Source organism: Amblyraja radiata, chromosome 9 (genome assembly GCF_010909765.2).
Source record: "Amblyraja radiata isolate CabotCenter1 chromosome 9, sAmbRad1.1.pri, whole genome shotgun sequence".
NCBI lineage: Eukaryota > Metazoa > Chordata > Chondrichthyes > Rajiformes > Rajidae > Amblyraja > Amblyraja radiata.
Genome location: NC_045964.1, coordinates 33586659 through 33607810, shown reverse-complemented (window position 1 = coordinate 33607810; position 21152 = coordinate 33586659). Strand labels below are relative to the sequence as shown.

The following is a 21152-nucleotide window of genomic DNA, read 5'->3' as shown; positions in this document are numbered from 1 at the left end:
GATAGACACGAACAGCTGGAGTAACTCAGTGGCACAGGCAGTATCTCTGGAGAGGAGGAATGGATGACGTTTCGGGACCAGACCCTACTTCGTGATCGCAGGGCAGCGCGGACTCGATGGGCCGAAGGGCCAGTTTCCGCGTTGTATCTCTAAAGTCTAAAATATTGGTGCATATAATATTGTTTTGCATTTTGAAAGATTCCTGGTATTTAGTTGGGTGGAGAGGCCAACAACAGCACTTTGTCAAAAAGGGTTAAATCGCCAAAAAAAGGTTTCACAGCCAGTCTGAACAAGCTCATTGCTCACCAACAGATAAATGAAGCAATGGCTTAAATTGAGCCTGGAGAGAATTTAATTCCAGAGTCATTTACAGCTCTGTTTCGAGTAGCTTGTTCGTCTGTACGGTTACATTAACCAAAGCGACACCGGTCCTCGGGCACTGGCAGAGCCCGCCTGCCATTATGGCGATCTGTGTGAACTGCAATTGCAACAGTAAGTCGCAGTGTGGATTAGACCAGCGATAGTAGAAAGAATTCAGATGCTGGTTTACAGAAAAGGATACAAAGTGTAAGAGTAATTCAGCGATCAGGCAGCATCACTGCAGAACATGGATAGGTAACGTTTCGGGTTATTTCCCCCCAACCAGAGATTGTGGACGCCTTCACTGATTCTGATAGGAATTTATCAAAGATGTCCCCGCTTGCTCCGAAGACTTAGGTCACGGGGAGAACGTACAAATTTAGTACAGACAGCGCCCGTAGTCAGGATCGAACCCGCGTCTCTGGCGCTGCACCACTGTGCTTAGGTGAACACGGACAATTCTCGGTTGTTTCACCATTTTAAATAGCCACTGGGCTCCTCCGTTTTGGAAATAAAGGTTGGCAGTTTAAAGTTATAGCGGGGTTGTGGTCTTTGCGTTATTTGTCAGTCACGGCAACTCGGTGGCCGATCAGAGGTTTGTATGTGCCGGCGCCCCACCCACTCCAGTGCATGCCGTCGCTTCCCCCAACCCACACAAACCTGGCAACTCAAACTTACTTTTGTCTCCCTTCGGACATGGACGGTGAGCCCAGGCAGAAACCCAGAATGATCAAATACCTGTTTAAACTCGTCAGGGGCGATTGAAAAGTCAGGGCAGTTAAACAAAAAAGGAACAATCATATTTCTAAGATGGAAAGCTGACTTCCTTCGGTGACATTTGTGCTGCTGGTATGAATCGGCGCTCTGCAGCGGGGAGACGGGACCCGCCAGAGCTGTGATCTGCCTGACTTTGGTCGCTGCTTGAAGGAACCTGTCCAGAATGCCAGGGAACAAATCTCTAGCGCCGGAGCCAGAGTTCCGCCGGCTGGTAGTAAGTATTGAGGTCGCGGGCTGAGAGTTGGTGAACGGTTGAGTAAAAGTTTCGGGTTGGCTGATGTCAGGTCTGGCGCATACTGGAGTTGCGGAGAGGTGATTTGCTGTGTCGCGGACGGCTCAACATGAGAGAACATTTAAAGTCGTGTGGGACAGGGGTAGACAGGATATCATTTGTGGACCTTTGCTCCCCAACATGGCAGGATCCTTACCTAGACGGGTAACACTTAACGTTATGCGAGAGAGCGTTGTCACTCAGCAACGGAGTGGTTAGCACTAAAGATAGTGAACTTACTGACTGGGTACATGTTGGGAACGTACATTGAGTGACTGAACTTCCCCCCCCCGTTTATTATATTGTTTACAGAGTACCATGCTCACATATTCAGTTATGCTGCTGCAAGTAAGAATGTCATTGTTCTGTCTGGGACATATGACGATAAAACACTCTTGGCTCTTGAATTCTGTAAATGGGGATGGGAGGGGAAGATTGGAGAGAGGTGTTTAGCGTCTCAAACTGTTGCACTCGTTTGACATTCAGTTTCGCGGCCATTCCGTTGCCCGGGTTAGAGGTGCAGAACAATGAGAACGTGGAAATGAGGTGCCTGGCCCGCTGAGTTACTCCAGCACTTTGTGTCTTTTTTTTTAATCAACCATCAACTACAGTTGCTTGTGTCTCCATGAAATAGACGCAGCACACCTCACATGCATAAGTTCATGTCATTGGAGCAGAATTAGGCCATTCGGCCCATCAAGTCTCACAGAGAGTTGTGAGTCTGTGGAATTCTCTGCCTCAGAGGGTGGTGGAGGCAGGTTCTCTGGACGCTTTCAAGAGAGAGCTCGATAGGGCTCTTAAAAATAGCGGAGTCAGGGGATATGGGGAGAAGGCAGGAACGGGGTACTGATTTGGGATGATCAGCCATGATCACATTGAATGGCGGTGCTGGCTCGAAGGGCCGAATGGCCTACTCATGCACCTATTGTCTATTGTCTATTGTCTATAAGTCTACTCCTCCATTCAATCGTGGCTGGTCTATCTTTCCTTCTCAACCCCATTCCTCTGTCTTCTCCCCATAATCTCTGACACCCGAGGTCTTTCCTTTCTCTCATGCCTTTCTCTCTGCCTTCTCTGCCACAGTCACAGGTGCTGGATGGGGGTCAGGGCAAGGAAGTGTCCTCGGAGTCCGTCCTCAGGAAAAGGTTGCAGGTGGTGGAGGAAGATTACCGCGGCAGCCGACCCACTCCAGAGGGAGCCGGGGCCGTCTCCGCCACCGAGTCCTGCCCCTTCGAGAAGGAAGAGAAGGGAGGCTGGTGTAACGATTGCCAAGTCAAGCTGCCAGAACCCAGGAGACAAGCGATGAAGCTCGTCCTGCCCGGACCCACCAAGGTAAGACTTCACTCAATACATTCACTCCACTGCAGGAGAGATGTGGAGGCTTTGGAGAGGAGGTTTGCCAGAGTGTAAAACAGTCCACTTTCTTAAAATCTCCAACTAAATCAGCATTAATCTTCTAGGTTACAACTGGATTTCCCCAAATCTCAATAGCTCCACCCTACCTAACTGTGGCACCACTTTCAGGAAACAATGTACTGCTCTACAACACTCCCCAGTACCCTACCATTCATTGTGGGAGGAACACATTTGGAGTATTGCGTGCAGTTCTGGTCGCTCCATTAGAAGACTGATGTGGAGGCTTTGGAGAGGGTGCAGAGGAGGTAATACCAGAATGTTGCCTCGATTAGAGGGCTTCAACCACAGGAAGAGGTTGGACAGACTCCGATTGTTTTCTCTGGAAGGTCAGAGGATGAGGGGAGACCTATAAACTTATGAGAGGCATAGATAGGGTAGACAGAATCTTTTCCCCAGGGTGGAAATGTCCAACACTGGAGGGCGTAGCTATAAGGTGAGAGATGGAAAGATTAAAGAAGATATGTGGGGCAAGTTTTTTTTACACAGAGTGGTGGGGGCCTGGAACACATTGCCAGGGATGGCGGTGCGGTGGAGGCAGATACAATAGTGGCGTTTAAGAGGCTTTTAGGTAGGCTCATGGAAATGCAGGTAATAGAGGGACATGTATCATGTGCAGGAAGATTAGATCAGTTTAATGGCATCATGTTCGGCACAAACATTGTGGGCCGAAGGGCCCACTCCTGTGTTGTACTGTTCTATGTTCACTTGTTGTGCTTTCCAAGCCAGCTCCTTGGCTGTCTTTAACTCTAGGCGCCTGCCTGTAGCAGCAGCAGCATTTGTTTTTGAGTCGGTATTTTACTCCCGAGGTGTGCTGCCTTCCCTTTTAATGTGGGTCGCAACTCAATTACAGACCGGCCTCACCAGGTCTTAACAGCGCGCAGACGCCAGAGTGGGGAGCTTGCCGCGTCAGTTGTCGCTCTGTATGTGAGGCTGCCGGGCGGGTGATACCAGAGCACTGGACAAAAACGCCCAGAGTGAGTTGGTTGTTGCAGCGAGGGCGGTGGAAGCGAGCCAAAGGGCTGGCGAGATCTTTCAGCGTGAGTTGAGTGAGAGCCGCGGCGGTGGCCGGTCTCAGACTACAGGGCTGTATGTACCCTGCAGTGGGACTGTCTGTCTGGCATCTTCCCTCCGCCCCCAATGCCAATGTAAACAACCCCTCACTGACACAGTCTAGGGTTTATTCCACACACGCAGAATTCCCAGCGGGGGAGTCGGGCGAGCAAGGCTGGTCACACACACATTAGAGGTGTAGAGATGAGAGGGAGATGACACCGCCCCAGGGCTCGGTAACAGGCGGCCAGGCAACTCCAATCTCCTAATCGAGGAGAATTCCCTGCTATTGATTTGCACTAATTATGCGGATATCTCGGTTGGGTGGCGTGTCTGATTGAAAGTCCAGGAACCTGAGGGATGGCGAAGAATGTTGTTTCCGTTTATAGCACTAACTTTTTGTTTGCAGCGATTTAAAATGTTCTCAATATATGCTCAAACACTTAGGAGGATGCAATGACTAATGCCCCCTCCCCTCCGCACACACACCCGTGCAACTGAGCTAAATGAATAATTCCCTGAAAGGAAATTAAACTCCACCCAATGTTATACATAACACATAAACGACTTTATCTAATTGTGTCCTTTAATTAGGGTTTTTTAAAACCATTTTTCACGACACAGGGTCGAGGATTTGGTCAGAGTCGTACAGCGTGGAAATAGGCCCCGCTGCCTAACTTGTCCTCACCGACCAACATCTCCCATCTACACTCGACCCACCTGCCTGTATTTGGCCAATATCCATCTAAACCTACGCTATCCATGTACCTATCAAAATGTTCCTTAAATGGTGGGATAGTACTTGCCTCAAATATCTCCTCCAGCACCTCATTCCATACACCCACCACCCTTTGTGTAAAAAAAATGCCCCTCAGGTTCCTACTCTTCTCCCCTCCCCCTCCGCCCTCTCACCTTAAACCTATGTCCACTGGTTCTCGATTCCCCTCCTCTGGGCAAGAGACTCTGCGTTAACATGATCTATTCCTCTCATGATTTTCTAAACCTCTATAAGATCACCCCTCATCCTCCTCAGATTCAGATTCAGATTCAATTTTAATTGTCATTGTCAGTGTACAGTACAGAGACAACAAAATGCATTCCTGTGCTCCTGTGCTCCGAATAGAGTCCTAGCCTTCTCAGCCTCTCCCTGTAGCCCAGACCCTCCAGCCCTGGTAACATCCTTGTAAATCTTCTTGGCACCCTTTCCAGCTTGACAACATCTTTCCTATAACATGGTGCCCAAACTGAACACAATACTTTAAATCTGGCCTCACCAACGTTTTGTACAACTGTAGCATAACCTCCCAACTTCTATACTCAATACTCTGACTGATGAAAGCCAATGTGTCGAAAGCCCTTTTATATACCCTATCTACATGTGACGCTACTTTAAAGGAACTATGTACCTGCACTCCTAGATCCCTCTGCTCTACAACACTCCCCAGAGCCCTACCATTCCAGGTCTGCTTGACCTGAAGGCTTTGTGCGTAAACGTCCTGTCTATACTTGTGCCATTAACTATCAAAGAATGGCACTTTATCCCATTGTTCAATATACAGCCCCTACCGACTTCCCTCCCCTCAGCACAATGACCAAATTCTTCTGAATTATAATCAAGGCTTTATCCCTTCATGTCGCTTAAAGACGATGTTAGCCATTGGGGGGAAAACTATTTCTCGGAAGCAGGTGTTCAGGTGGGGAGATCACCTTGTGTGGTCCTTGTTTGGTGGTGAAGTGGAGCGGGTTTGATTGATGCATTTGAACCTTTATTTTCCAAAGACAAATCACAACATTGTTTTCATCTTGATTATGAAGATGAAGCTAAAGTGAAACTTTAAATTCGGGTGTTTTAATCAAACCTTTTATAAAGGTGAAACAATGTTCTCCCATGTGGTTTCTCACCTTCAAAATATGACTGGTCTCTGAAGCTAATGGAGTAAAATGCATTTTCTGTAGACTCCTCAACATTAAGCTTATTGTGCTTTGAAAGTTAAACACAAACACAACTTCAGAAGTCACCTCTCTCCTTTGAACTGAGTGGCTTAATTCTCTGACATCTACATGGGATACCATCTGATTCTGCTTTGTTCTTCAGTTTAATAATCCACACATAAACACACTTTGTTATGTAGCTCAAAACTATCCATTCAACCTCAGAGTTGAAGTAGCCCATAATAATGTCTACTTCAATAAAGTAGCTACTTCCCCAGACAAATTACAAGTTGAATGAATATGCTTTGTTTGCTCTGATAATCATGGGATCTTTCAACGTTGGCTTTGAAAGTACCTCGTACGTGGATTGGAATACTCCTGGTGTTGGTGGGTGGGAATGTGGGTGGGGTGGTTTGAAGAAAGTCAGCATTCGGTTGTGTGACAAGTGACTGAAAAGGCTCTGTTCCCCATTTTTCATTACTGCTACAAGTTTTTCCATTCATTGTCCATCAGAAAATGAGCCATTGTGATGTACAAAGACTCATTCTTGTGGACGACATCAATTGAGGGTCTAATATGAAGTGCCAAAGTACTTCTGAATTGATGCCTGTGTATGTGTGTATATATGTTTTTTGTAATATATATATATTTATATAGACCCACAAATATACACATATGTATATACACACACATAAATCCAGTACACATATGCGTATGTATGTACAGTATATACAGACAATATATATACTGAATGTATGTGTATGTTTGCTATATATATGTGTGTATGCATTATTATAATATATATATATATATATATATATACACACACACACACACACACACATATTCAGTCTGAAGAAGGGTTTCGGCCCTAAACATTGCCTATTTCCTTCGCTCCATAGATGCTGCTGCACCCGCTGAGTTTCTCCAGCATTTTTGTGAACCACACATATTCATGTATGTTTATAGTTGTTTAGTACTTTTGAAATGATGGTATTGAATGTGTGTGCTTATATAGTTGTTAAGTAGTAAAAATTACTGACTCCAATTCAAATTAAGTATTTCACATTTTCCTACTGTTTGATACTGTAAAATAGCACAATTTTCAATTATCCTTTTATCAATCTGTAACCAATGCATAAGCAGTGATCGGTTAGGCTTGGAGATGCAAGAAAATGCAGATGCTGCAATCCTGAGTGAAACACAAATGAACTGACAATGTTTTGGGTTGCGACTTGGGACCCTTCTTCAGACAGATTCAATTGCGAAGAAGGATGCTGACATGAAATTCCAACCCTCCTTTTCCTTTGGTGGTTGTAAAGGCTTGTTCAGTGTCACAGTTGATGACAAATACAGATAGGATGCAGTGTTATTAAGATGATTAAGGTTGGAAATAGTTCACACCCAGAAGTTCAACTTCCAGATCTCCATATGACAGGAAATAGGTTACATTTCCTCTTTGTATAACTTATTTTTGTCCACTGATTTATTGTCCTGCAGAGTGCTAGACAAATCAGCACATGTGATTGTCTGTAATGATTTATTGACATTGTCCTTTCAATAAACAGGTTGTTTTCTATTGACCTGATGGTAGTCAGTATGATTTTGAAGGGTTATAATTGGGATGTAAAGTCTTACATAGTTCAGCTAAATCTTCAAGCAAAGGTACTTAAAACCTGCTTCACAAATTATAACTGTAAGGAGTTTGGGTATTTTTAGGCTAAATTTTCTGCAGAACATGGGTAAAAAAATCAAGGACTTGTTTGTGAATTAGTATTTTGTTCAAAATGGCATAAAAATAGTTCCAATGATAAATATGATAGATATAAGGAAGGATGTGCTGGTGTAGGAGAGGAGGTTTACAAGAATGATCCCGGGAATGATTCGGTTAACGTATGAATTTAGAAGATTGAGGGGGGATCTTATAGAAACTTACAAAATTCTTAAGGGGTTGGACAGGCTAGATGCAGGAAGATTGTTCCCGATGTTGGGGAAGTCCAGAACAAGGGGTCACAGTTTAAGGATAAGGGGGAAATCTTTTGGGACCGAGATGAGAAAAATATTTTTCACACAGAGAGTGGTGAATCTCTGGAATTCTCTGCCACAGAAGGTAGTTGAGGCCAGTTCATTGGCTATATTTAAGAGGGAGTTAGATGTGGCCCTTGTGGCTAAAGCGATCAGGGGGTATGGAGAGAAGGCAGGTACAGGATACTGAGTAGGATGATCAGCCATGATCATATTGAATGGCGGTGCAGGCTCGAAGGGCCGAATGGCCTACTCCTGCACCTCTTTTCTATGTTTCTATGTTTCTATGAGGAGCGTTCGATTGCTCTGGGCCTATATTCGCTGGAGTTTAGAAGGATGAGGAGGGATCTCATTGAAGCCTGCTGAATAATGAAAGGCCTAGATAGTGGATGTGGAGAGGATGTTTCCAATAATGGACGAGTGTAGTACCAGAGGGAGCAGCCTCAGAATAAAAGGTCGTACCTTTAAAATGGAGATGAGGAGGAATTTCTTTAGCCAGGTGAATCTGGAATTCATTGCCACCGACTGCTGTGGAGGTCAAATCATTAGGTATTTTTAAAGTGGAGATTGATAGGTTTTGGATGAGCTAGGGGGATCATAGGTCACGAGGAGAAGGCAGGAGAATGGGGTTGAGAGGGAAAAATAGATCAGTCATGATTGAATGGTGGAGTAGGCTCGATGGGTCGAATGGCCTAAATCTGTTCCTATGACTTATGAACTCATACAGGATTGTTACAGGAATTATATAATTGTAATCATCCGCGAATGTAGTTTGTATGTTTTAGTTGGTTAGCATATACATCTTCACTGCAATATTAACAGACGAAAGATAAAAATAATGATGTTCACCTCGCCCTTTAAAACACCATTTCTATTAAAATGTTCCGACTTCAGTTTGCAAATCAAAGCATTTTGTCCTCAGTTCAACGGCCTTGTTAATCTGAGTATGCTGGCGTTTGTCAAATCAAATTCCATCTCTTATTTAGAAATGGTTTCTACAATAACAATGCTGATTTGCATGTAATCCAGTGTAACGTTTGATGGGAAAATGTCAACGCAATGCATCGTATGTTTAGAGTCAGGTGGAATTTAAATCTTTATTAATCTGTCACTGTTTGCCTTAAGCTACATGGAGACTAAATAATGGTCAGAAGTTCAAATAAAAAATGAAGTATGTTTTCTCTTTAAATATAGAAATGTAATCCAGTCTACATTGTTTGGCAGAGTATTCCATAAGATTGTTTGGATCCTATCTTGAATTGGTCATTTGTGTTACTAAATATAAACACAATGTTATTTGCTTAAGTTCCAAGCATACATTTGAGATTTTGGACAGGCAATCGGTCTAATGATTTGGGAAAGCCAGCACTATTCTAGTTTCCAGCTCTGAATGTACACAGGTAACAGAGTTCAATGGACAAAATAAACACTACACTCTGTAATTCAGTCTTTACTTTTAATCCAAGATTGAGCTCTTGTGTCCTCCCCTAAAGCTCCCCTGTCCTCTCTACATCCCCTTCCCCTCCCCTGTGCCTCACCTACTTCTAGCCCCCCCCCACTCCACCCTTGCTGCTCCTTTCCTCCTTCAGGCTTCACAATCCGCAACACTTCAAACCTGTCTCACACCTTCTGCTCTTATCACTGGCCTTTGTTCCAACCATCGCCCATCAAGTACCACCCTCGTCTATGTCCACCTATTACCTGCCACGCTTTGTCCTGACTGCCCCAATTTCAGTGACGTGCGGTGAGGTCAATGGCTGGGGAGGCACTGGCTAGTGTCAGTGGCCCGGCCCTCCCTGTATTGATCACTGCGTCTCCCTGAGGAGAGAGAGGGGTGGAGCCGTGGCTGGGAGGGAGGGATAAAGAGAAGGGAGGGAGAGAGAGAAGGGAGGGAGAGAGAGAGAAAAGGGAGAGAGAGAGAGGGAGGTGAGGGACAGAGAGAGAAGGGAGGGAGAGAGATAGAAGGGAGGGAGAGAGAGAGAAGGGAGGGAGGGAGAGAGAGAGAGAGGAGAGAGAGAGAGAGAAAGGAGAGAGAGAGAATGGGGAGAGAGAGAGAAGGATAGAGAGAAAATGAGAGAGAAGGGAGAGAGAGAGAGAAAGGAGAGAGAGAGAGAATGGGGAGAGAGAGAGAAGGGAGACAGGAATGATGACACGTTATAACCCGCAGCCGTCCCATTCTGACCGCTGCTGAACCCCCCCACCGCACCATTGCACCCTTCCTCACTGCGGCCCAGTGATGTCTCGGCTCTGACAATTCGAGGGATCTAACCAGTAACAACACTAAGAGCAGCCCTGGGCCGCCACTCGAATCTGAGCTTGAAAAATCAGGTGGTGGGCCTGATGTGTCTCGTGGGCCACATTTTGGAGACTCCTGCCTTATATGAACTAAACAAAAATGTACAGAAGTATAACAATTGATGACTTTATTATTGTGATAAGTATAGATCTATTTTTAAAAAATCTAATAACTTTCTAATGTACCGACAAAGTCTTCCTTCCCAAGTGGCGTATCTTGTTCCGCTCCATGATCTATGTTCTGTGCCGCTGCTGCTGACGCTAGCTAACGTGGAGGGAGAGTGAGGCAGCATCAATTACGTGAGCTGAGCCTACGTAATTGACGCTCGCTCTTCATCCACTGGGCTCAAGACACGCGTCTTGTGAGGCAGATGTGATCGCTGCCTCCCCTGGTGCTTTTTCATTGCAGTTTTATGTGAGACCAGCGAGCCCAAATTTAATATCTTTATATGTGACATACGTTACCTGGACTATGGAGGTGAGGACATGTAATGAAGGGGTTTACACACATTACTTTGGTGACATACATGGAGATAGTAACAGGCACACGCTTATTGCCTGCGCTCCATGCAGTTTCTAAGGAGTTGCACAATCAGAGGGGAGGCTCAGCTCGCCGCTGCCTCACCTCTCATCTCTTCATGTATTTTCGCTGCAAACATTTTGCGATTTTTACTATAAAAAATGATTAGATTCATTTAGAAATGACATTTATAACACAGATCAGAGGAAAAATCTTTATATTTCTTTTATTTTATTATTATTTTTCTTCACTTTTCTTAACAGCTAATTTCATTGGGAGTATGACAGGTGAGGCTCTGCCTCCCCTGCTTCCCCTGACCGCACGTCCCTACCCCATTTCCAGCTTTCTTCTCCCCCCCCCACCCCCACTCCCTACAATTAGTCTGAACAAGGGTCTCGACCCAAAACGTCATCTATCCATATTCTCCAGAAATGTTGCCTGACCCGTTGAGTTTCTCCAACGCTTTGTGTCCTTTAATGAATACATTACTGGATTGGGCCATGGAGTTCACAGCAATACAATAAAAGCCATGATGACAGGCATGGTGGTGCAGCGGTAGAGTTTCTGCCTCACAGCGGCAGAGACCTGGGTTTGATCCTGACAACGGGTGCTGTCTATGCGCAGTTTGTACATTCTCCCCATAACCACGTGGATTTTCACCGGGTGCTCCGGTTTCTTCCCATAATCCATATACATACAGGTTTGTACGTTAATTTACTTCGGTTAAAAAAAAAATTGTAAATTGTCCCTAGTGTGTGAGATACTGTTGCTGGTGTCATGGTGGGTGCAGACTCGATGGGACAAAGGTCTGTTTCCGTGCTGTATCTCTGAACTAAACTAAACATCTTTTAACATTGTGATGAAATGGAAATTTTGCAAGCATCTGATGATTAATATGATTGACTCATTATCTATTAGTAAAGTAGTAATAATGCATTGTTGAGGTGAATTTACCATCAAAGGACACAATGAAATACACTGCAATTTGTTCAAGGCATTTGCAATCCATATTTTCTAATTAGCCACGTAATATAAGTATCTTTTGTCACTTGCAATCCAAGCAGGTATTTTCATGCAACTTTTTATCTTCAATTATTTTTTCTTTTAAGAGAAATTAACTTCAAAAAAATGTTAATTTTTTTTCATCGCTGTTCACTGTTAGATAATATAATTCAATATGAAATTCTATTGTAAGGTGAGTGGGGAAATATTTAATGGGAACCTAATGGCAGCTTTTTTCCACAAAGGGCGGTGGGTGTATGGAACGAGCTGCTGAAGGAGGTAGTTGAGGCAGATACTATCACAATGTTTATGAAACATTTAGACAGGTACATTGATAGGATAGGTTTAGAGGGGTATGGGCCAAACATGGGCAGGAGGCACTAGTACAGATGCAGCACATTGGTCGACGTTGGCAAGTTGGGCCGAAGGGCCTGTTTCCATGTTATATCTCTAAAGTAAAGTAAATTAAATCAAAGTAAAGTAAAATAAAGTAAACTAAACTAATCTAAACTGAAGAAGCAGAAGAACTAAAGTGTTTTCCTGGTGGAGTTATCTGTTTCTGTCTGTTGGCATTCAACTTCAGTTATTCTCCAGAAATAAAGACTTGTAGATGCGGGTTTATACAGAGATAGACACAAGTTGCTGGAGTAACTCATCGGTCCAGGCAGCATCTCTGGAGAACATGGATAGGTGACTTTTTGGGTCGGGATCCTTTCTCACTCTTGTCTTGTATTAAATGCAACCAGCTTTATTGGGGATAATTTTGGGATGATTTACATGTGTGACGTCCTCTAGTTTGATGCATTTTGCTTGACCTCTCATTTGTAGGACATTTCAAGCAACAGCTAAATTATGACGATAAAAATTAAAGATCTATTTAACAGGACTTGTAGACATGGTTTCCAATCATTTCCTAATCCCTTTACAACAGTTTAGAGAGTGCTTGAGGCCCTTTACATCAAACTTCATGCTGGTACTCTGTATTTGGAAGCGCAGCAACTTCCAGCCTTTTGTATTCTTCCCTGGAACCTTGGTGACCTTTCTTAAACTTGTTTTCCAATGCATGTATAGGGTTTCAAAACCCTGACCTGAGGCAAAACAGGTGGAGGGGAACTTTGTTAGCTGAAGATGTTCACGAGCAAAGCGACTAAACCATGGCAACATGACAGAGTAGAAACTGTGAAATGTGAACTCAAAAAGTGAAGCAGATCCAAGTCAAAGTAGGACCTAGTTTAGTTTAGTTTAGAGATACAGCCTTCGGCCCACCGAGTTCGCACCGACAAGCGATCCCCGCACACTAACACTATCCTACACACACTAGGGACAATTTTACACATACACCAAGCCAATTAACCTACAAACCTGTACGTCTTGAGAGTGTGGAAGGAAACCGAAGATCTCGGAGAAAACCCACGTGGTCACGGGGAGAACGTAAAACTCCATACAGGCAGCACCCATCGAACCTATGTTTCCAGCACTGCAAGGCATTGTTTAATTTAGTTTAGTTTATTATTGTCACGTGTACTGAGGTACAGTGAAAAGCTTTTTATTGCCTGCTAGCTAGTCTGCGAAAAGACTATACATGATTACAATCAAGCCGTCCATAGGGTACAGATACAGGATAACAAGTATAATGTTTTGTGCAAGATAAAGTCCGATTAAAGATATTTCAAAGGTCTCTAATGAGGGGGATGTGAGGTCAGGACTATTTTCTATTTGGTGGCGATGGGTCAGTTGCCTGAAAACAGCTAGGAAGAAACTGTCCCTGAATCTGGAGGTATGCATCTTCATGCTTCTGTACTTTGGGAGTAGGGAGAAGAGGGAGTGACTGGGATAGACTGGTCCTTGATTATGCTGGTGGCTCTGCCGAGGCAGCATTAAATGTACATGGAAATTACCCATGTTTGCATCAAGAAATGTGCATCTTGAAGCATTAGCATACTTACTCATCTGCATGAAGTAACACCATGTAAAGTTAATGTAATATTGTTCAAAACATTATTTAAATTAAAATTATTTAAATTAAAAGGCTGCCCTCTGTGGAAGGCTTCTGATTTACAAGAAACACATTTGGGATTCTTTAGAAAGAAATATTTAAGTAAGTTATTTGCAGTTAAAATGCCAAAATTATTGAAGCATTCTCCTCTTATTCATTGGGTTCTTCACTCCATTAACCTCGGGAAACCTGACAAACAGTTTCTCAATAAACTAATCAACAATCAATGTTCAACAATCAAATATTTCTTCCAGCAGAATTAGCAGGAAACTTTTTTTGAAATGATGTTACAGTTGAAATATACATTTATTTCTTAAACAGCATTAATAGTAAAATCACTGTGTGGTCAGCAGATTTGTACAGGTTTGTTTTCAGATTTATATTCACAAGGCACTTTATCATTTATAGCTTTCTTGTCACTGTATTTTTATTATTTGATCTACAACTTGACCTGCAGATGCGAGGCATGCTTCTGCAAGGAATAATTCGTTCTCCGCTTCTGTATTTTGTCAGTTTCACTGGTCTGTGTTTCCAACATTTCTTTGGGTAATGCTCACCCTGGCCACGCTCTCATTGCACTCCGTCCATCGGGAAGAAGATATAGGAGCCTGAAAGCTGTACCATCCACGTTCAGAACAGCTTCTTCTCTACAACAATCTGGGTGTTAAACATTACAACCTCAAAATAGGCTCCAACCTATATAGATTTTCTTTCATTTATTATATTGTTTACAGAATACTATGTTTAGATATTCTGTCGTACTGCAACAAGTAAGGATTTCATTCTTCTGTTTGAGACATGGTAATAAAACACACAATTCTTGATATATTACAGTAAATGGGTCTGCGAGTTTCCAACAGTTTCTTGAGAAACTGACACCATCTACATTAAAGGAACCACGGAGAGGTGGGAGTAGTGTGGATCGGGCATGTTGGCCGGCGTGGGCAAGTTGGGCCAAAGGGCCTGTTTCCACGCTGTATGACTTTATGAGGCAACTGCAAGGAATGTAATAATAGTATCTCCATTAATAAAGCTAGATGGAGTAGAAGAATTACTGCAACTCTTTAGTTTCTAGATGCTTGAAATGAGTTATTTAATGACAAAACCAGTGGTTTGGTCACTGCCCAAGTAGCAGATAGAAAAATATTAAGTGGGAAGTGATGCAGACATCTGACCTTACACATGGTGATCTCCGCAAACTGTGTAAGGAAATGATTCCTCAGTCTGGGATGCATCGCAGGAACCGCACTGACACGCATTTTGAGTGATAGCTAGTTCGTCATGGTAACCATTCCTGAAATGAGATTTTTCCAAAAACAGAAAGGCCGTATGGTTTCTTCATTATTTGGTGACATGGAATAATTCCTGCGACTGCCTGCTTGTGAAGCAACAATCCATATTTATGTTGGACTTTTCGTGCCCTTAATAGTTGTTGAGTTATTAGTCAAAACCTTAGGACGGCACAGAGGTGCAGCGGTAGAGTTGCCACCTTACTTCACCAGAGACCTGGGTTCCATCCTGACTATGGGTGCTCTCGGTACGGAGTTTGTACATTCTCTCTGTGATCGCGTGGATTTCCTCCCACATTCCAAAGATGTGCAGGTTTGTAGGTTAATTGGCTTCTGTAAATTGTCCCTAGTACATAGGTTAGAACCAGTATAGGAGTGATTGCTGGTCAGCGTGGTCTTGGTGGGCCGAAGGGTCTGTTTCTGCACAGAACCTCTAAACTAAACTAAAAAGAAAAATGACCTACCAGCCAATTATCCTCAAAACTAACAACATCTGCCAACCTTTTATCTATAAAGCAGCACCTCATGCTTTTACCGACAGATTATCCAGAGAAATACTTTATTCTGTAAAAAGGAAGGTATTTATTTTAAATTAGATTCTGGCGGCACAGTGGTGCAGGGGTAGTGCTGCTGCCTCACAGTGCCAGAGACAAGGGTTTGATCCAGTCTGGGTGGAGTTTGTACATTTTCCCTGTGGCCACTTGGGTTTCCTCTGGGTGCTCCAGTTTCCTCCCACATTCCAAACACATGCGGCATTGTAGGTTAATTGGCTTCTGTAAAATGGGATAATATACAAACAGTGTGAACGGATAATCGAAGGTTGGCGTGGACTCGACGGGCCGAAGGGCCTGTTTCCGCGCTGCATCTCAAAAACTAAAATTAAAATCCAAAACTAAAATCCTGCTTTGAGATGGACTGAATTTAGGGGAAAGCTCACACCAAGTTTTATCAACAAAACTGATTTGTTGCAGCATCGAAGAATTGCTGGAGAACAAAATTGGAAGAGGGTAAAACATTATTTGCAATGGTTGTGATCAGAAATGTTCACAACTGCATAAAGGAGTAGACTTCTGAAAATGACAGTGAATCACATTTCTGCAGTGAAACAAAATCATACATTTTTCCAAGATCCTTGCGCTACTTTCAAGGATAGCACTAAATCCTTTTAAGCCGTAGATAACTTAGAAAAACAACAGGGTCTAAAAATTCAATTGTGAATTATAATTTTGTTAGGATTCACTAAGCCAGGAGGAAGAGAGAAGGAGGGAGAGAGAGGGAGAGGAAGGAGAAGCGAGAAAGAGAGCAGGAGTGGGTCCTGGAGTCACATTGTCATAGGGTATGGAACTAGGCGCTTCGGCCCAACTTGCCCATGCGAAGATATCCCATCTACACGTCCCACTTGTCCGCCATTGGCCCATATCCCTCTAAACCTTTCCTATCCATGTACCCACAAATATTGTTTTAGTACCTGCCTCGACTACTGCCTCTGACAGCTCGTTCCATATAGCCACCACCATCTGGGTGAAAAGGTTGCCTATTAATATTTTCCCCTCTCACCTTAAATCGATGTCCTCTCGTTCTTGATTCCCCGACTCTGGGTAAAAAAGATCTATTCCCCTCATGATCTTATACACCTCTATAAGATCACCTCTCATCCTCCTGCACTCCAAGGAATAAAGTCCCTGCCTGTCCAACCTCTCCCTATGGCACTCACTTAAAACTGAGATACTGCTTGTCACGAGAAAGGACAATTGAATTGTAATTAATGCTGTTCCATACATCTAACTGATTTCTCTTACTGTGCAGCATTGTAACTTCAATAGAGATTATTTTTTAATGCATTAGATAAATGTATGAGCATTATGGAAGATTTTTCTTTCCTAATGCTAAATTGTACAGCATATATTTAATTGAATAGAGAGAACTCAAGGGGTCTGGCTGAGAAAGTTCTTGATGTATATAATCACCTTGCCCAAAATCGTGAAGGTGCCTTATCATCGGTAGTTTCCAAAACTATAATTTGATTATGTGATTTACAGTCCCATAAGAGCCTCCAAATTAATTGGAAAAAATTTATGAATGCTGTACTTAATTGGGTATATTATAACCAGTACAGGGACATATATCATTAGCTTTAACGCTCACAGTAAATCTTTTTATTTTTATGGATTATTTTCCTCTAATATATGATGTGTCAGTAATTAATATTTGTGTTGTTTACTGTGACCATGTTGGGAAGGTAGTCATGGCCACCTCGCATTTTACGCCAGTGTTACGTGCTTGAATAGCAGCGCGTAATTCATAAACGTGTAAATTAAAGCTATACACCCCTAGGCTGTCAGCAGTAAATTTGTTCCAAAAATATGAGCGTGTAGATCAAGCTTCGGTGTTAAAGAATCACGCGAGTTATTTAAGAAATGCTTAAATCCAACATGCATTGAACACGAGGTAACCGTAGTGAAGGTTCAGCCCCAGTTCTATGTTAAACCACATTATGTTGTTGTGTTAGCACATTTCACTCCGCTTTGAAAATTCATTTATAGACACAAAATGCTGGAGTAACTCAGCGGGACAGGCAGCATCTTTAGAAAGAAGGAATGGGTGACGTTTCGGGTCGAGACCCTCCTTCAGAATTGAAAATTCATTCTATTGATTTCCTTGCCAGTGTCGGACGGTGTTGGGTATTCGAGGGACAAGCAGGTGCCGGCACGACGGGCTCCACCCACAAATGGACAGTCGACTTTTTGGGTTAGAATCCTTCCAGTCCAGATGAAGGTTCCCAACCCGAAACATCGACTGAACCCCTTCCCTCCAGAGATGCTGCTTAACCTGTGGACTTCCTCCAGCAGCTCGTTGGTTGCTCAAGTCCCAATGCTGCCTCCTCAGATGGATGTACAAACATCGAGACAAAATAATTTTGTTTAAAATTTGAACTTTTATTCTGCAGCCCTTCCCCTTGCCTGGAAGCTGCAAGACAGGGTAACGAGGAATGGCCCTGAACAAATATCAGGATCTGATTGATATTGGTTTAAAATGGAAGCATCAACTAAGTCAGAGATTCATTGTGATATTTTAATCTTACGCATTCATAATATTTACAAGAAAAGCCACAAAGTGATGGAGTAACTCAGTGGGCCAGGCAGCATCTCTGGAGAACATTACATTAGAGACAAGAGTAGAGTAGGAGAATTGAGAACCAGAGGACATAGGTTTAAGGTGAGGAGAGGATGATTTAACAGGAACCTGAGGGGTAACTTTTTCACTCAAAGGGTGATGGGTGTGTGGAACGAGCTGCCTGAGGAGGTAGTTGAGGCGAGTATTATCGCGATGTTTAAGAAACATTTAGACAGGTACATGGGTGGGATAGGTTTAGAGGGATATGGGCCAAATGCAGGCAGGCGGGACTGGTGTAGATGGGGCATGTTGGTCGGTGTGGGCAAGTTTGGCCGAAGGGCCTATTTCCACGCTGTATGACTATGACTATGATAGGTTTTGTAACTGCTGCTCCTGGCGAGGAGGTTTTTGCAGCCTGCGTTCGTGTTGTTTGGATAGGAGCTGACTAAAATGTAAGGGAATCATTCCACATCAGGAAACAAATGTACGACATTCCCGAGGGATCTCGGCATCTGCTTTGAACACACAAATTTATACATTCTACTCATTATAATACCACTTTGGCTTAGTGGTAACACTTTCAGCTCTGCGTGAGAAGAAGTTAATTATACATAATTTAACCTAATATTGAGAGAGTATGGCATTGTTGGAGATTCCAAATTTAAATAAAGGCATTAAGCAAAAATCCTAGCTGCATGTTCAGGTGAATGTGATAGAGAGCATAGCACTGGGTGGTGGGTGTATGGAACGAGCTGCCGGAGGAGGTAGTTGAGGCAAGTACTATCACTACGCTCAAGAAACATTGAGACAGGTGCATGGAAAGGATAGGTTTAGAGTGATATAGGCCAAACATGGGTAGGTGGGACTAGTGGAGATGGGGCATCTTGGTCAACATGGGCACGTTGGACCAAAGGGCCTGTTTTTGTGCTGTTTGACTCGACAACACAGTGCATTCAACCCTCAGTGACAGGGCCAGCAACAGATTTATCCTTCTGAAACAGACTAGCATTGCAATCGGTAGAGTTGTAGGAACACGGAATTGCAGATGCTGGTTTACACAAAAGGACACAGTGTGAATCTGTAGGATTCTTTGCCACAAAAGGTCGTCGGTGCATATTTTTATGTTAGAGATAGATAGATTCTTGATTAGTACAGGTGTCAGAGGTTATGGGGAGAAGGCAGGAGAATGGGGTTAGGAGGGAGAGATAGCATTAGCCATGAGTGAATGATGGAGCAGACTTGATGGGCCAAATGGCCTATTTTCCCCCCCTATCCCTTATGACCTTATAACATTCAGTAGTGGAGTAACTCAGTGGCTCAGGCAACATCTCTGGAAACATGGATAGATTTAGTTTAGTTTATTGCCACGTGTACCGAGGTACAGTGAAATGCTGTTTGTTGTGATGTTTAGGGTGGCGTTTGTCTCCCTACCGTTGTCTCATAAAAGTTTATATATTTCTATCAATTCTCCCTTCACCCTCTGATTTACTTTGCTATTCACCTGACCACCAACCTAATCAAGGCTGATTAGGCACAAGGCCACCAGCATAATCAAGGACCAGTCTCACCCCGGTCACTCCCTCTTTTCCCCTCTCCCATCAGGCAAGAGGTACAGAAGTGTGAAAACACACACCTCCAGATTCAGGTACGATTTCTTCCCAGCTATTATCAGGTAATGGAACTGTCCTCTCACCAACTAGAGAGCAGTCCTGGCCTACCTTCTACCTTTTTAGAGACCTTTTGACTATCTTTAATCAGACATTACTGGACTTTATAATGCACTAAACATTAATCCCTTCATTCTGTATCTGTACACAGTGGGTGCTTTGATTGTAATCTTGCCACTGAAGATAGACACAAAATGTTGGAGTAACTCAGCGGAACAGGCAGCATCTCTGGAGAGAAGGAATGGGAGATGTTTCGGGTCAACACCCTTCTTCAGACTGGATAGCAAGCAACAAAAAGCTTTTCACTGTAACTTGGTACATGTGACAATAAACTAAACTAAAATAAACCTGTGGGAAACACCAAAAGATGTGAGCACCAAATGCACACAGATAAAGGGCCTATCCCACTGTACGAGGTAATTCAAGAGTTCTCCCAAGTTCTCCCCTGATACGAGCTCGTGTAATGTACGTAGCGGGTACGTAGGGGCTCGTACGAGTAAAAAGTAACAATTTTTTTCATCACGAGTATTTTTTTACATGTGGACATTTTTCACAGTGTTGAAAAAAACGTCACGAGTTTACCGGATTTCCTGAGTACCTACCGTTAGTTGTACGAGCCGCTAAGTGACATCCACGAGCTCCTACGTACATTACACGAGCTCGAATCAGGGGAGAACTCGGGAGAACTCTTGAATTACCTTGTACAGGCCCTTAAGCAGTCAGCAGAGAGAGCATGTCATAAAGCAAAAGAACCAGATATGATATAGAAACATAGAAACATAGAAATTAGGTGCAGGAGTAGGCCATTCGGCCCTTCGAGCCTGCACCGCCATTCAATATGATCATGGCTGATCATCCAACTCAGTATCCCGTACCTGCCTTCTCTCCATACCCTCTGATCCCCTTAGCCACAAGGGCCACATCTAACTCCCTCTTAAATATAGCCAATGAACTGGCCTCGACTACCCTCTGTGGCAGGGAGTTCCAGAGATTCACCACTCTCTGTGTGAAAAAGTGGTGAATCTCTGGAACTTCCTGCCACAGAGGGTAGTCGAGGCCAGTTCATATAGATGTTCTTAAAACATAGAGGAGAAAACAAGCAGAAGACAGCATTGTCGTGTGACTATTACTGTGAATAGAATTGGTTGCTACATTTGTAAGGAGAGGCAATCTCCGGCAGATTCTCTCTCCTCCTTGCATCACTTAGCACATCATGTCCAACTGTCACCTCTTCATTGCCAACATCCCCACTGGGCAACTAACAAAACACACACCACACTGAACCAATTTAACTCCTCTTCCCAATTCATATACTGACTTTCTAGCCTGGGCCTTTCCATTGCTTAGAACCCAATTTTAGGTAACTCCATAACCCTCTCCCTCCCTTCCTCTCCCATATACCACCCCGTTCCTTTTCTCCCTCCTTCCCCTGTGCCCC

The 21152-nt window shown here is 43.5% G+C and overlaps 1 protein-coding gene across 4 annotated transcripts in view; it reads left to right on the top strand.

The window, feature by feature from the left end:
- kif26a (kinesin family member 26A) overlaps positions 1-21152 on the top strand; it is a 160009-nt gene that overhangs the window by 4583 nt on the left and 134274 nt on the right. For 3 of the 4 annotated variants that reach the window (XM_033027043.1, XM_033027046.1, XM_033027045.1), the window contains exon 2: positions 2492-2740. In XM_033027043.1, coding sequence (XP_032882934.1) covers positions 2492-2740 — 249 coding nt within the window. Of the gene's footprint in view, positions 1-931; positions 1352-2491; positions 2741-21152 lie in introns of those variants that run through there. The other variant, XM_033027044.1, reaches the window with a different exon arrangement.